A 17352-nucleotide genomic window follows, 5' to 3' on the forward strand; every position below is an offset into this window, starting at 1 on the left:
GGTTGACAGGTATGCGAAAATGACTTCCACATTCTTTCAAATAACTCACCTTGGAATGGATAGAACTACTGTGTCACCTTTTTGACAGTTCCCCGATGTACCAATTCACCATGTACCATAATGAAATCTGATAACATGAAGTTTTGAATTATTTATGTATTGATAAAACCATACGTAGTTATGTCGATTGGAGAGACATTCTCAAGTACAGAACATTACGCAGATTTCTCACTTCTTTGGCTTTCAAACAAGTTTAGCAACTTCAAACACCATCATCCGATCCTGGTGGTATCAGATATCTGAGACCACGCCCAAGAGAGCAAATCTCTGCACAACAAGAAGTAAGGGGACGGCTTCAGATTTAACTCCATGTTTGCTGGTTCTTGGGATTGAGCATTTTTTTCCTGTACACGTGAATCTCCTCAAATCAACAAGGGTTATAGAGGAAACTTTCTTTTTGTGTTATTAACTTCCAGACTTTCAGCGATCAAAAACTCCCATAATATTCGGACCCCCCCTTTTTTATTTGATTAATTCTCTGTTAATAAATTGTGTGTCCTTTTTTAATTGGCCTGGTTCATTGAATCCGTTTTTGAGGTATTTGTAATTCATATTAGAACTCAAAGAACTTAAAGGAAGAACGGTTTTTTTTTCAGTGAAATTCTAGCATCCTTCAGAGAAGAAAAAGATTTATGGTGGCGCACAAGCATCACCTAGAGGCAAATGTGTTGACTGATTGCAGTAAAGAATAATTTGTTTCAATCGTAACGATTTTCAAAATTAAAGCTAGAAAAATCCCTACATACCCCTTATCTAAAATATGAAGGTAAATTAAAAAAAAATAACATGGTTGCAATCTTAATCTATAGTGACATTTTGGTTGGAAAAAGTTAGATCTTACATGAAGTATTTTTTAGGATACATACTTTTTATTTTTAATATACCCATCAAACATTTAATGAAAAAAACCTCTAAATCAGATTAGTATATCAAGATGAAAAATTCTCACCCCTATTGTCAGAACAGTTTTGTATTTTGAGTGTATTTTTTTTAATTAACCTATTTCTTTGGTTGCTAAGAAAAATCTATATTGATATAAGAAATGTTATCAGATATATCAGATGGTAGATTACGGATGTTTTGCTGTAATAGAAGGTAACTATTCACTGCAGAAAAAAACAATATCATCATATTGGCAGAGTCTTTTTCTTTTTTAAGAGTCATTTTTCGTATTTTAAGATGTTTGTAACTTGTTTCTTTGTAAAAAAAATAAAAATAAGAAAAAAATAGATATTGCACAAGTTTTATGATGTTTCAAAAAAACTTACATCGGAGTAGATACCCAGTGGGTGGTGCAGAGGAGTCACAGGTGAGAGTACTCACCTAAAGTGTGGAGCCAGTGCTGGGCACTAAGCAAGTGTCTGACAAATTAAATTGCTAGGGGATTAGGTGATCTTAAGTAAGTTTTAACTAAGACAAATGAAGTGAAATATCAATTAGTCGTACTTGGTAGGTACACATCGCCCTAGCTTAGCGAAAAAAAAATCAGCACTCCGGTGAGGATGCCTGCAGAAATATGTCTTTAAACCAGAAAAGTACAGATCTTTAGCGAACGTTTTACCTAGTGATCAGCGCACACTTTTGGTTATAAAACATATCGATGCTACAGTAAGCTGTTGTTAATGAACACCTCTCAAGGTTAAGCTAATTGACATTAACGTCACATTGGGACAATTTTTCTTAAAAAACTTTGCCCAATCAAACCAAGGGTTGTCAAACAGGCCTGTGATTCTACCATATAATAATAGCTGTTAAGGCAAGGCTAGTTTTTACCATCATTATTCAAGGCGGTTTGAGCTTAAAGTACATCAAAGCTTCTCACAGGAAGGCTAGGCTAATATACAATGCTACAGTAAACAATCGATGAATCAGCCATCATTATTTAAGGCAAATTAATTATTCAGGACTGAGCTCGTTTAAATACGGCAGCAGTAAGTAGTATTTGTGCAATTATTAGTAACTATGGCTACGAGCTAAGGCTAATATTCGACCAGCAATTCATAGCGTGGGTTAGCAGAGCCAGTTCGTAGGGCTAAGAGTGAGCTAACTCCATTTTCTAGGTATTTTTTCCAGCACTAGTGAGGGGAAATGGTCATTCAGAGATCTGCGGTGACAAGGTTTAAAGATCAGGCGGCCTCCCGCGAGATAGTCCACAGCTAAGAGGGCATGACCCTCGTTGAACAGAAGAGAACTGCCCCTCTCTAATACAGTGAGGTCCTTTTTGTTCACAAACAGCGTGCATCAATAAACACCGAACTCAACAAATTTTACAACAAAATTGTCGAATATAATTTCGCTAACGATGGTGGATCTTGTCCCTGAACGCGGACGCATCGCATCCTTGTGAATCCTGGATGTATTCAAAGACCAGATTTGTCTGCAACAATTTGCTCCAGCCAAACAGGGGTAAATGGCACCCTCCCGTCATAGTTTGTGTATTAAGCCTTACTATTCAGTTTGAACATGGTAGGAAAGTACAAACGGCTTCATGAGACCAGTAAAACAGACTTTGTTTGAAAACCAACTTTTACAGGTGAATCTAATTTCTTTTATGTTAGGAGCTGATTTTCCATGCTATATAAACCAAAAGCACCCTTTTTTGCTTTGTTATCACATTACAGACATAGGTATTATCATTATTTGAAATGACACAAGCTCAATTTAATGAGGGCCACTTGTTAAAATTGTCACAGTTGCCCAATGCGCTCACTTGGGCCCGCCCGTTTGGCGCCAGCTGCTGCTTGTTACCTGATTGGCTTCCCTCCTATTTAAACTCTCATTCACTCCTTGTCAGTCCGTCAACGAACCTCTTTACTTGCAAGACTTTTATTTTGACTCCGTCCGGTATCATGCTCGTGTATCCAGTATCTGGTATTGATCCCGCCTGTCTCGTCCTGGCTCCAGTCTTCAGTATCCGTTATCGACCCCGTCTGTCTTGTCCTGTCCGGTATCTTGCTCCAGTCAGCAGTATTCGGAATCGTTCTCGTCTGTCTCGTCCTGCCCGTTATCTTGCTCCAGTCTTCAGTATCTGGTATTGATCCCGTCTGTCTCGTCCTGTCCGGTATCTTGCTCGTGTATCCAGTATCTGGTATAAATCCCATCTGTCTTGTCCTGTCCGGTATCCTGCTCGTGTACCAGTATCAATTCTGTCCTGTCTGGTATCTTGAAGTTGTATTCGGAATCGATCCTGTCAGTCCCGCTCTGTCTGATATATGCTTCTGTATCCTGTATCTGGTATCGATCCCGTCTGTCCTGTCCGGTTTCGATCTCTTCTGCACAGCGATCGCCGAATCGCTGGCATTTGTGTTCCCGCGTATGACTACCCTGTTCCCGTAGAATAAAGCTTGTGTGAAAACGTTACGCGTCTGGGTCCACCGTCTGTTCGGGTTCTGACATAAAATATTTCTTAGAATCCAAACCTTCTATTTTGTATGTATAATTGCTGATTGTTTTTTTTTACAATATCAATAAAGGTATGTGAACAACATTCTTTCAATTAAGGAGCAAATAAATATTTTCAGTTGGTAGCTGCTTAAAAATTGAATTTACACTCAGCGGATTCGAACAGTTTAATAAAATTGTTCTGGCACTTGGCCAAGTAAACAATACTATCAATGCTTTTGTGAATTTCCCTGCGGGGATGAATAAAGTATCTATCTATTTATCCTCCATGTTATGTGTTGTAAGCGGAAGGGAATTTTTGTGATGGTATTTGAGAGGGCACTTTCAAAGTGTTCTAAATCCGAATGAAGTGACCCATTACAATTCAGAAATAACAGTTTTAAATCCTCTTTTTATGTAAGAAACTGTGCTGATGACACCATTTTATAAAAAGTTTGAACGTGACAATAATGTTTACTGTGTGACTTGGATTCCTCTTTCTCCAGTGAGGAGAGTGTGGAAAAAACTCAAGGGGGCAAGTGGAAACTTTAGGGCCAGCCTAAGATTTAACTCTTGGTGGCAAATCGAGCCTTTTGTGATTGGACGTACTTTTTTGGACCCTCCTTCGTCAAGATGGTGGCTTGGTTTTGGTTAGCTTAGTCTGGACCATGTGCTTTTCTGAGACGAAAGAAAATAACAAGAAAAACTCTTAGGGGCGAAAATTTAACGAATCTTTCTTTGCTTCAAAGGCGGATTTTTGTTGTCTGCACAAAAATTCATATTTATTTATTTATTATGTGTGTCTCTTAATTTCCGGACTTTTAAATCAATTCTCTCATCACGAGATTTGTAATTTGTTTCAGAATTGGGTTTTATCCATTATCTCGACCAAATCATCGTCGTTTGAAGGGGCGAATCTTTTTTCCTTTTTTCAAAGCTTTGCCTCGGGCACCACATACATTTTTAGATTATTATAATCATAATCAGGAAAAAGATAAACCTTTTATATGTTAAAGAGTAAATTCTTTTCAACGTTTTTGACATTTGCTTTCAATTAGCAGATTCAAAGACGTAGCCTCACTAATTGCTTTATACTGTATTATCTTTATTTAATTAGTTGTGCCTGCTTTGCAGGCACAACTACATTGCCCTGTGCTGTATCTTATTCAATAAAATTATTATTATATCTATCTTCTTCCGCCGAATTTTGATGGGCCTCTCCTCCCAGAGCTTTTGGAGTAACCCAACGATTCATGTACCAAAAATTCCGGCCCGACCGGGACTCTTGTGGGTTGTCTCTTGACAGCGATACGAGTCACCGGGGCCCCTTACGGTGACGAAAAAAAAGTCCCCATCCGCTCTAATGTATTTTGAGAGTCTCCCATGGGCCAATTCAATATAATGGGGAGCCATGGTAAACAAGGCTTTTCCCAAGGGTAGTCATAGGAACCAGGGACTGTCCAGGGTGGCTTGAGGGGGCCCAACCCCACATTACTTTTAACATGGGTAAATGGTGAATTCCAAAGAGTGGATGCTAGCGATAGGATGCTAACAGCTATGTGCGCCAATATTAAAGTGTTGGGCTGGCTGCGCCAGCCCAAATATTAGCGCAAGCTAGCTGTAAACACTGTTGGTGATTAGTTGGGCTGGCATAGCCAGCCCAAGTATTAGCGCAAGCTAGCTGTAAACACTGTCGGCAATGCTAACTTCTTCAAAATAAAAAAAATTGGTAATGGCTATATTCTAACAACTTCATATTCACAAATTATGCTAATGGCGTCATGTTAATGAGTTATGCTACCAGGTACATTCTAAAAAGTGATGCTAACGGCTAAATGCTAACTTCTTCATGCTAAAAATTTTTGGTAAAGGCAATATTTTACCGACTTCATATTTACAAATTATGCCAATGGTCTCATGTCGATGAGTTGTGTTAATGGGTAACTGCTAAAGAGTGATGCTAACGGCTAAATGCTAACTTCTTCATGTTAAAAAAATTTGGTAATGGCAATATTGTAACGAGTTCATATTTACAAATTATGCTAATGGCCTCATGTTGATGAGTTATGCTAACGGATACATGCTAAAAAGTGATGCTAACAGCTAAATGCTAACTTCTTCATGCTGAAAAATTATTCTAATGCTAACATGCTAACGACTCAGCAAATTGAATGGGCTCAATGCATTCCGGATGGGGCAATTCAAATCGAACGGCCCATTCTATTTGAACATGTATATTTTAAAAGTTTTTAAAGTGTAATAACAGTGTTACTACTATGGTTTTACCATGAATGTGTTTTTAGACCAGCACAAGGCATATCTTTGTTGCTAACGGTTGTGGGCCCATCTCAAATGAACTTGCCAGTACCGGGGGTGTGTGTTGGGGGCGGAGTCCCCCCACAGAACCAAGTAAAAAATGACAGAAACATCTCTCTGAGCTAAAAACTTTATGCTAACTCATAATGCTAACAACCGGGGTAATATATATACATGCCGGGATAATCTTCCAGATCAATCACAACTCTTACAATTGCCGCGGGAATTGTCTAGTTGAGAATCTAATTCGGTGTCTAGCGATCCGGCCGGCAGGTAGTGCTTACAGTTTCCCTCATATTGTGTCTACCATTTATCATGAAGGAAGCAATCCTCTGAACATATTTTCATTTTAGCTTGAAATTCGTTGATATGGATACTGATTGATCAGTCCAGAAGGAAAATAAAAGAGACACACAAATAAATAATACACGTGTTTGATCCTAACAAACTACATTTATTAACATGACAAGAAAATTGAATTAAACAAAAGAATAAAAAGGACATTGTTGATACAAGCTGTCTTAGTCTTGGAAAACAGGAACGAGGAAAGAAATTCCTTTAGCAATTATAAAATTATTGATCCCTAAACCCAGTTATGATGATTAAGTCATTTAGAGGCCGGCAATTCTGTCATAGCATGTCAGAAGTTAAATATTATTTGCCCCTGCACCAAAAACAGTTTATTGTGAAATATTTTCTTGCCAACTTCCTGTGCAAGGCCGTTCGTAGTCGGTGGAGTCGGCTTGGGAAAAAAGTCTCGACACTCTAGAACCTTTCTAATCTTGCATAATACTGGGAATTCCGCATTCAACCTAAGACACACAGCTAAGCCAGGGCAATATTCTGATCCATAATTTTTTACCCATTTAACAGAAATAACATTATAGTTTTATCAATAACTTGCAGGCAAATCAGTTTAGGTGGTAGAAGGGTATCTAAAAAAAGTTGTGACTTGCTTGCTGCAGTGTGTGCCGATTGGTGGTCGAGGATTCCGGCTTGGTCAGTACTGCTGCCGCTGCAAAGACGGATACTACAATCCAGATGCTGCTGATCAGGACGGAGGTACGGCATCTTCAAGGCTATCATAAAGGTGAAAATTAAAGTGTCAAGTTTGGAGCTGCAGCGCGGTCGATGACTGATTATCACGTCTGCCTCACAGTTAAGGGTTCCCAGGTTCAATTCCAGCAAACAGCCTCCCTGTCTGGAGTTTGCATGTGCTCAAACACCCTTAAATTCAACCCAAGCACCCTCAGAAATCAGAGCATAATTAAAACCTCTCTTTTCCTTAATAAAGGACAGAATAATCATAAATTTGATGAAAAACGCAAGATAAAAAAATACAAAAAGTAAAACAAAACAAAAATGTGAACAATGCAGCGTCAGAAATACGCAGCTGCTTGAAATAGTTCAGTCCATTTGATTCATAGCACAGCATTGAGCTGTATTCTGATAATTATTCATTTACTTCTCATCAGTTTACTTCATTATCATCACATTTTGATTATCTATAGAGGTTGACCGATTACCGGGTAGGACGATTATCGGCCACTATATTTGGGAATTTGACAATATCTGTTTCGACATTTTCATACATTTGATGAGCCGATTATTTAGTCCCTCTCCCTTGCTCCTACTCCTCCCCTCCTCCTCCTCTCACCTCGCTACCCACCCAGCGCCTTGTGATTGGATAAGCGACCAGGGGCAGAGCCACTAACGCAGAAAAAGAGAGCATAAGAGAGCGCGGCATCTTATCTTACATGTCCCGACATCCATATGTCCTTGATAGAAAAGCGTGTTTGTGATTAAGAGATAGCGTTCTAACGCTATCTTACGTGTATTTAACTTGTTTCAGAGGTGGAGACTGATATCGTAGCTCTTATCATAACATGAGTTGGTCAGTAAAGCATGTGTGTTCGTGATTGAGAAAGAGCATAAAAAGCACACGAAAGTGGAAGTGATGAGCTCTTATCATAACATTAGTTCGTCAATCACGCTCTTAAACAGGAGTGCCCACACTTTTCAATTCGCTAGCCCTGCTCAAATGTCAATGTTTTAAGTTAATTTAAGTCATCTTGGTTGAAAAGAAATTTTCATTTATTTATTGTACAAAACAAAAATCAAGGAGCTAACTAAGTTTTTATGCACCTCTATACAAGTTGCTTCTAACCCAATTTTATTTCCTGCACTGCTAGTTTTTGGTTGAAGTGAAAGATTAGTCATTTTAGTTGTGTGGAAATTAATATTTATTTACTGTAAAAGGTTTCGGAGAGCTTTTAAAGCTTTAATTAAATTGTTACAAAAATTATTATTACTATTATTTTTGCATTATTTAGATTTCCTTACGCCAATTTTTAAGCTTTTACAGCAAATGAGTATCAGCTCCAAATATCTGTTTTTGGCCTCCTCTTAATACTAATAATCGGAATCTGCCCTGAAAAACCTATATCGGTCGATCCCTAGTGACTGTATCTATAAACCATTTACTATTAAAAAAGTTATTTTTTGATACTTATTTTTATGATACTGAATTTTTATCTTCTTGGTAATAAAACAGCTTGTGTTGGGGAACACGGAGGTCGATTATTTATTAATTATATTATCATTCATTACTCATTAAAATGACTACATTAATATTTTTGATGGCTACAAAATGTTTCTATGTTGTTGTTGGTGGGAAGGGAGAGAGATAATACACTGTGGGTGCTCAGCACCCCCATAGCTCTAATTGTAAAATAACCCCTGGTCCAGGGTTTGCTGTATTAAAAGAAATCAGTTTCTTGTTTCTTCAAAGAAAAATATTACATTTACAACATAATGAGTTTCAAATGTGAATTTTTACCACTACATCATGCCTTTAAATGACACTGTAAAGCTTTGTTGAGAGTTGAAATTAAGGCTTGAGAGTCTGTTATGTTTTCAGTTCTGTGTAGGGTTCCTGATCTGTTTTTGGTTTGAAGCCTGGGTTTTGTTTTATTTCTGGCCCAAACTTGTGTGGGGATTTCTAACAAGAGCTAAGTGTTCCGTTGTGCAAGTCGTATTGAAAGTAAGATGGGGTTTTGCTGTTTAATTAGGGTCTGTAGCTTCTGTTAAAGTCACAGCGCTTTTGTTTTGAGGCTTTGGTTAGGGTTTCATTTTCTCATAATTTCATGAGAAATTATGAGAACCATACAGCAGGTCTCATCAGATCACAAGTAAAGATTCGAAAAATACATTTTGAGTCCCTGGCTTTAAAACTGTGATTGTTAGTTCAGGTTTCAAGGTTGCAAAGTTTGAGTTTTAAACTGGATTTGGGGTTGAAATTAAAGCAAGGGTACTGATTTAGGGTCCGTGTATCTAAAAAAAAAAAAAAGCAATCAATTGTTTTCAGATGGTGACAGTGGCGGGAGCGGCAAGTGTTACCCATCCCTGCCAGTTTGCGTGCCGTGCTGGCCAGGCTGCGGGCAGTGTCAGGACGGTGCCCCCTGTCGGGTTCAGGAGGATGGTCCCTTGCGGGCGGCTGTCTTGGCTGCCCAGGGGACTTTCATGGCATTGGTCTTTGTCAGCATGCTGGCCGCCTACCGAAATCGCAGAAGCAAGGTAAAAACGCAACCATTTCAACATTTGCAGTCAGATCATTGCCCCGCCTTGTCTAGTGTAGTAGCACTATGTTTGGCTTTTGTATGAGCCCAAAAATCAGTTTGTTCGTGCTTTAAATTGTGCTTCCCATTTTCCCAGAGGATCCGTGCATCAGGCCTCCTGCTGTTGGAGGCCATCTTGTTTGGCTCACTGCTCCTCTACTTCCCGGTAAGAACAACACATACTAGAAACCTTCTTCAAAACTGCCTCAGAGAAGTATAAAACTGGAGGCTTTTGTATTTGCAATTTGTAGATTGGGCTGGGCTCCCAATCTGGTTTTTAAAGTTAGCAATGTAGAGGTAAAGTTTTCAAATAAGGGTTTCAAGTTATAGCGTAGGGTTTCAAACAGTGTTTTGAGTTTGAATTTAAAGTTAAATTGTCTGGGTTTCAAATTGCCCCTTTCAAAGCTATGTCCTTGTTTAGGTATGTGTTTACAGCGTTATTAGGGTTTTACTTGGGATTGAGACCAAAGTGAGAGTTTGATAATAATCTTTTTACAGGGCTATGTTTGCGATATACAGGGTTAGATTTCTAGAGTTTGATTTGAAAAAAAATATTGATCAAAAATGAGTTTCAAAGTACGATTTGTAGCCCAGTTCAAGGTTTGAAATATATGTTAGAGTGGGGTAATTTTACGCAGAAGGTGATCAATACCAGCATTGACTGTTTTTAGTGTCTTTTATAAAACCAGAACTAAAAATAGATTAGAGTATGGATACATTTCCAAACAGAAATATAGAAGGGAGAGAGAGACAGAAGGAGACGTAAAGAGAACTTGCAAGAGAAAGGCAGAGTGACCGAGAGCCACAGCAACCATCTAGTCACTGTTACCTAGAATTCATTGTGGCTTAAACAATGGTGAAAAACATGCAAAAATACTATTTATGGAACACATTACCCCATACATTCCTAGAACTTCTATCCTTCTACTCCTCTATAACCCTTTGGCCTGAATTTGTTTTTATGATTTCTCTTTTGTAGTTATTGATTATAACCACAATTGGGCACTTTCATGACTACCAATATTTCGGGAAAAAAACACCATATTGCCATTCCTAACTAGAAGAAAATAATTATTCTCCATGGTGTTGCTTGCAGTCCTCCATGGGAAGCTCAGCATTTGTCCTGATTAAAAGGACATGCGCGTGCACTGTAAACACAATTATGCGCATTTGCACTCTTATTTTTTTTTTTTAGCCAATGCTCTTATCTCAAGTGGGTGCACAGTAATTCCTGGATTACTAGTCGGTGGCACAGGCACTGGAGAGCGACAGGCAGTTCCCTTTAGAGAGGCGATTTATGTTTCCACTGCTTGAAAATGGTTGCCGCTAGCTAGACTATGGGGTTTGTTTACAGTCTCAACATCATTTTAAAAAGGTCAGAAGTAACACCATTTTGTGTTTTTTCATAACTGCAATATTTTAAAGACATCAACCCAAACGTCTCATGATGTGCGCTCAGCTAACTAGTTTAACTGGTTGCAATGTTCTGTCCACAGGTGTTCATCCTTTACTTCAAACCGAGCACCTTCAGATGCATCTTGCTCCGCTGGGTCCGCATGTTGGGCTTCTCAATAGTCTATGGCACACTCACTCTCAAAATGTACAGGTCAGATCAACAAAATCATAGTTTGGTTTAGTTTTTCTCTTTGGTTCAGATTTCAACTTGGATAAGGTTTCAAAAACCTCAACATTTTCCAGTGGCGATGATCTCCTTCTGCAGGGTTCTGAAGGTGTTCCTGTCACGCACTGCCCAGAGGGTTCCTTACATGTCCAGCCTCCATCTGCTGCGGATCCTGGGCGTCATGTTGATGACGGCCAGCTGGTTCCTTTGCGCCTGGACGGTGGGTGTCCTCCAGAACCGAGACAGAAACATTCCTGTCATCGTGAGCACCACCACAGCGCAGGGTCAGGGCTTTGAACTTTGCTACCTGGACCGCTGGGACTACATGATGGCCATTGGTGAGGACGAGCAAGCGACCTCCCATTCAGTTCACTACATTTTTTTTATTGGTGGTGCTACTACTTGGAGGCGATTATCAGATTTATCGTCAACTATTGTCACTATTAATTCATCATCTGGATAGCATTTGGATGAAAATTATTTTAGTCCTGTTTTGAACCAACACAAGCAATAATTATTTTTGCACATCTTCTGATATAATGGACTAAACCATCGCCAGACATTTGTTTTAAAATTGTTGGTTTGAAATACCTTGTTTTCATTTAACACATTTAATTTTAAAAGTCAAAGTTAACTTAATTTTTTTGCCATTAGAAAATGTTGCAACCCACTTTTATTAAGTTCAACCTTATGCATTGACTGACACCCCACTCTTGGGTTTGTGTTGGCCGGCTATATTTCTAAACTGTACCTGTAGTTTGAAAATGAAACTATAACTTTAGCATAATTGTCACTGACCGAAAGCATTCTCCACCAGCCGAGCTTCTGTTCCTGTGCTGGGGCAGTTCCTTGTGGACCGCTGTCCGACCGGTGCCCTCGGCCTTCCACGAACCTCGCTACATGGGTATCGCCATCCACAACGAGCTGCTTCTGTCCACCATGTTTCACCTATGCCGGTGGGTAACTAACTCAGTCTGGGTAGCAATAAGAGAAACCTATTTAGAAAGGATTAGAATTAAAAAAGTCTGTTTCATCCTAGATTTACGTTTCCTTCTCTGCATCCTGATTGGATGCTGCTCCTCTCCTTCACGCATACCCACGTGACCATTACTGTGACGCTAGCTCTGATATTCATCCCAAAGGTATATAACTTCATTCAGGACATGTAAACTTACCTTTTTTAAGGGAACAGTGTTGGTTTAAAGATTATGCATGTAAACCACCAAAACCAGAGTGTCCAAAACAACAAATAACACACTAAAAGTGTCAAGAACCAGAACAGGATCAGGACCCAAACGCGTGACGTTCTCACACAAGCCTTTTATTTTACGGGAAATGAGGAGTCATTCACGTTTGGCAGCGGTCTGGCGTGGAAAGACAGGAAGCCAGAGACCGACGAGATCGATTCCAATTGCCCGAGTTGATATCGGACAGATGGGGTCGATACCGGAAAGGACAGGACAGACAGGATAGATAATGAATCAGGATATCGACAATAAACAGGAGGAATTAGACGGGAACGAAAACTGGAGAAAACTATAAAAGAGAAAAAAATAGACGGAAACAAAACTAGAACCGAAATTAAACAGGTCAAAATAAACGGGAACAATACCGGACAGGAAATACCAACAGGAACAAGATCGAGTCGAAACCCACGTCTTGCGGGGCAGAAGTTCGTTGACGGGCTGACAAAGGAAGCGTGACAGCGCTGAGCTTAAAATAGACAGAAAGCCAATCTGTTAACAAGCCGCAGCTGGTGCCACATGGGCGGGGCCAATTGGGTGCCATGGCAACCGTGACAAAAAGTAGTTATTTATCTTGGAGCAAAGGTTGGACAAACTGATCAATCTGTTGTGCTTCTGTTTTACAGTTTTTGCACATGAGTAAACCCAGCAGGGAAGAGATTGCTGCCGAAGTGTATGAAGACGAGGTGGACTTGCGCCGTTCCTACCTCAACAGCAGCTTTCGCTCAGCCTGGAGCGAGCGCAGCGTGGACCCTGATGACTTTCGGGTAAACCTAGAAAAACATTGTTTTCCAACAGGACCGCAACACACTAAAAATTGTATAATTTACAAAATTGAGCAAACATAAGTTATGACAGCATGTGGGATTTTCTTTTTTCAAAATGCAATCGTAACTTCAACGGTACATGAGGTCTCGCATTATCTTACTTCATCACTACTTTTTCAGATTTTAACCTTTCCTCTGATGTTATGTTCATGTCTGTCCTCTTATACCCTTTTTGTCACATGCCTCACATTCGCCAGGATGAACTCAAGAGATTGTACGTCCAATTGGAAATTAACAAAGCCAAGAAGATGAAAGACAAAAACCCTCACCTTTCAAAGAAACGAAGCTCTCGTTGCGCTTTGGGTCGGTCAATTATCAAGCGCATTGCAGAGATCCCCCTGAGCCGGCAGTGCAGTCGAGAAGGATCTCTCCGAAGCAGAAATCTATCCGGCTCGTTCAGGAGGACCCCAGACAACATCAGCACAAGAAGTTCTGTAAAATCCCGCTCACCATCTATTCACAAGTCCCAATGTGATAATTATTATACACGGGACAGGGCCCCTTCTTTATGGGACTCCTCGAGGCTAAGTGCTGACATTATGAAGAGATCTTCTCAAAGATCAGAAACAGATTCGTTGGACATGCACCCAGCTGTGTGCAAATCAGTTAGCGCACAAAATCTGACCATTGATACTAATTTCTTGCACCTCCCTGACCATACTAGGCTTCACAAGTCATGGAGTCTCACATCGACTAATTCGATCGAGAACATGTCAAAGGGAAATGGATCAATCCTATCTATTAGTGAGCAGACAAGGAGTGCACTACAGTCAGGGTCTTTTGACAAAGCTGATGTTTGTCCTTGGGAAGTAGAGCCAGAACAATCCGTTGAGAAGAGCCACAAGCGTGTCACCTATGCAAATTCTCAGGAGGACAGTACGCAAAGTCCGACCTCACCAGTTGCTCTTGTATGTCCCTGGGATAATTTACCGCCTGTGGAAAACAACCTGTCACAAGACAAAGGAGATCCAGAGGTCCCCAATCTTCCAGTCTCTGCAAGTGCACCAGGTTCTCCGAGACCTAAAGTCAACAAAGATCAACGAGTTTTTTCATTCCGAAACACCACTACAAAGTGGCTCTCTGTCAAATCCTTCCTAACATCAGTGGAAGCAGCTAGAGAGTCGAGCAAGGATGAAACCTTAAACAGAGAAGGTTCCCAGAAAAGCCAAGACAGTGTCTCCACAGCTTCTAGGTCAGCTGCATTCAATCGGCGTCCAAGCACAGAGAAGAGGACGCTGCAAAAAAGAAGCATGACAACTGCAGATGGAAAACCATGCCTCGTGAAGCAGAACGCAATCAGACTATCATCCGGGGATTCGTCTGATAGGAGTCCAAGAAGGTTAGTGATTGTTAAGTCTGCCATCTATCCTGGAGATGCAGACAATGTGCCAAAAGATGTCACTTATGAAAATGTATACCTATCAAGGCAGAGTAGTAAACGAAGTAGCATTACCTCAATTAGCTCAAGGACACCATCGACTCACAGAAAAGGAAGTCAAAGAATGGTAACGGCAGTGTTAAAGAGTTTTTCTCACACCGATGTTTGTCCAAGGGAAGGACTCGTGCAGGCAGCAAAGAGGCAGCTAAGCATAAAGGCTGACGTCTGCCCTTGGGAAACTGAAACACCCAGACCAACTGGCATGTCTCAACAACATGAGACACTGACTAAGCGTGACAGCGGTCGGGCAAACGTGTGTCCGTGGGAGTCACAAAATGAATCTGAAAATTTCAATGACAATCCGGGGAAGACACAACTGTCATTGAAGCGATCCTCAGACATATGCCCATGGGAGGTTGGAGAAAAAAATGTACCAATCATCAAACAAGACAGTGAGTATGCCAACATTTGCCCTTGGGAGACAGAGGCTGTATATGAGAATGTTAATCCCACACAGATGAAGGGATCCCTAAAGGTGCCCTCACGACAGGAAGCATCAAAAGCAGCGGTCTGTCCTGTTGAACAATCTGCTAAATCTCCCTCAAATAATCTAGACAGGAGATTAAATCAAACAGAAGAAAGTTGTCCCTGGGACTTAAGAGAGATACAAATGGATAAATGTCATTTGGAGAACAGGAAAGAAGAATCAAAAGTTTCACCTTCACAAATTACTATCAAGGCAGATATCTGTCCCTGGGATGCTGAACAACAGGACAAAATTAACACACCACAAAAATGTATCTTGATCTCGGAAAGCCAAGTAGAGGCCCTTAATGTTAGAGGAAACATTTGCCTAGGGGAGACAGAAATGTCAGAAACAGTCAACACAACGGCCTCGGAAATGTCCGAAAACATCAGACAAGATGGTGCCTCCGCAAATGTTTGCCCATGGGAGAGTGAGGATGCAACAATCGTAAAAAGTGAGACATTGCAAGGAGGGAAATTAGAAACCAATAATGTTCCAAAGCAAAAGGACAGCACTCAAAGTGATGTCCATCAAGCCAGCAGTCTGAACAAACAGGACACCTCTCAAGAGAACATTTGTCAATGGGATGCAGAAGAATGTAATATTCTTAAAAAGCAGGACAGTTCCAGAGAAAATGTATGTCCGTGGGAGTCAAATCAACCAAATGTTCTTAAAAAACAGGACAGTTCTAGAGAAAATGTTTGTCCATGGGAGACGGAAGAACCAAATGTTCTGAAAAAGCAGGACAGTTCCAGAGAAAATGTATGTCCGTGGGAGACAGAACAGCCAAATGTTCTTAAAAAGGACAATTCCAAAGAAAATGTTTGTCCATGGGAGTCAAATCAACCAAATGTTCTTAAAAAGCAGGACAGTTCCAGAGAAAATATTTGTCCATGGGAGACAGAAGAACCAAATGTTCTGAAAAAGCAGGACAGTCCCAGAGAAAATGTATGTCCGTGGGAGACAGAACAACCAAATGTTCTTAAAAAGGACAGTTCCAAGGAAAGTATTTGTCAATGGGAGTCAAATCAACCAAATGTTCTTAAAAAGCAGGACAGTTCTAGAGAAAATATTTGTCCATGGGAGACAGAAGAACCAAATGTTCTGAAAAAGCAGGACAGTTCCAGAGAAAATGTTTGTCCATGGGAAACAGAACAACCAAATGTTCTTAAAAAGCAGGACAGTTTGCGAGAAAACATTTGCCCATGGGAGACAGAGGAAACAAATGCTAACAAAAACAAGGATATTACAAGGGGTGCAGAGGAGCCTAAAATTATAAAAAAGCAGGACAGCTCTCGACAAAGTGTTTGTCCTTGGGAAGTGGAAGACGTGTCTCTTAAAAAGCAAGACAGCATAAGAGGAAATGTTTGTCCATGGGAAACAGAGGACCCTCAAGTTTTGCCAAAACAGGATATTCCTGGAACTGACATGGCAAGACAGGAACTTAAGGTATTCATTAGGCAGGACAGCTCTAGGACTAGTGTCTGCCCATGGGAGGCAGCAGACAATGTAGACCTGGGAAAGCAAGAAAGTTTGCATCAAGATGTTTGCCCATGGGAAACAGGAGGAGCGCAAGATCTAAAAAACATCGATGGCCCGGGTATTCAGGCTTGCCCCAGTGATATCCTGGACCCCCAAACATTGACCATTCCCAGCAGTAACAAAGAAGACACACAGGAACATCAGGGCACAAAGACTGAGCAGTCAGATGAGCCTAAGGCCAGCATGGCTCTGGGTCGCCGTGACGCCTTGTGTCCCTGGGATATGTCTAGAAGCCCATCGGGATCTTTCACTGACAATAACTCAGATGTTTTCACATGGGAGCCCGAGAACATTCCAGAGGAAGATGAGGAAGATGATGCCGAATGTGCTGCAGAAGCGCTCATTTTCCCTCCCGACTTGTGACCTGAAGCACCTTCGGGATCATCAGGCACACATAAAGCGTCTGAATTTGGAAAGAAACATGTTTTTTTGGAGCCTTTTGAGGACCTTTCAGAAGACACATTTGCAAAATTCTGCACTCCAATTGAGGCAAAGCCACTGACCATGTCCCTTTACAAAAAGTGGGAGCCATGAATCTTCAAAGCCCTTTCTTACTGACCCCCTACGTCCTTTCCCAAAGGGGCCAATGCTCTAGAGCACATAGAAAATTCCAAGTAATCCAACCATGTTCTTGTGTGATCATGTACACATAAAAATGTAATTGAATTTAAAGTTCACCCTTATCATGCAAAAACTGATTATAAAAATAAATTGGGTCACTTTTTGTACTTTTTCGATTGACATTTATTTTTTTCCTTTTTATCAAAACACAGGGTTACCATGAATTGAAAATCAAGAACTTTATAAAACAATTGAGAAAAAAAGAAAAGAGGGCTGACT

General features: G+C 40.4%; 1 protein-coding gene across 3 annotated transcripts in view; it reads left to right on the top strand.

The window, feature by feature from the left end:
* The window catches only part of gpr179 (G protein-coupled receptor 179), a 28143-nt gene extending 10903 nt beyond the window's left edge, over positions 1–17240 (top strand). For 2 of the 3 annotated variants that reach the window (XM_088342289.1, XM_088342290.1), the window contains 9 exons: positions 6723–6819; positions 9125–9333; positions 9472–9540; positions 10871–10980; positions 11095–11333; positions 11813–11951; positions 12035–12137; positions 12866–13006; positions 13264–17240. In XM_088342289.1, coding sequence (XP_088198415.1) covers positions 6723–6819; positions 9125–9333; positions 9472–9540; positions 10871–10980; positions 11095–11333; positions 11813–11951; positions 12035–12137; positions 12866–13006; positions 13264–16875 — 4719 coding nt within the window. In that variant the 3' untranslated portion in view covers positions 16876–17240. Of the gene's footprint in view, positions 1–6722; positions 6848–9124; positions 9334–9471; positions 9541–10870; positions 10981–11094; positions 11334–11812; positions 11952–12034; positions 12138–12865; positions 13007–13263 lie in introns of all 3 variants that reach the window. The other variant, XM_088342291.1, reaches the window with a different exon arrangement.
* The last annotated feature ends 112 nt before the right edge of the window (positions 17241–17352 follow it).

This window comes from Urocampus carinirostris, chromosome 8 (assembly GCF_059441175.1).
Source record: "Urocampus carinirostris isolate Australia breed hairy pipefish chromosome 8, RoL_Ucar_1.0, whole genome shotgun sequence".
In the NCBI taxonomy this organism is placed as follows: Eukaryota; Metazoa; Chordata; class Actinopteri; order Syngnathiformes; family Syngnathidae; genus Urocampus; species Urocampus carinirostris.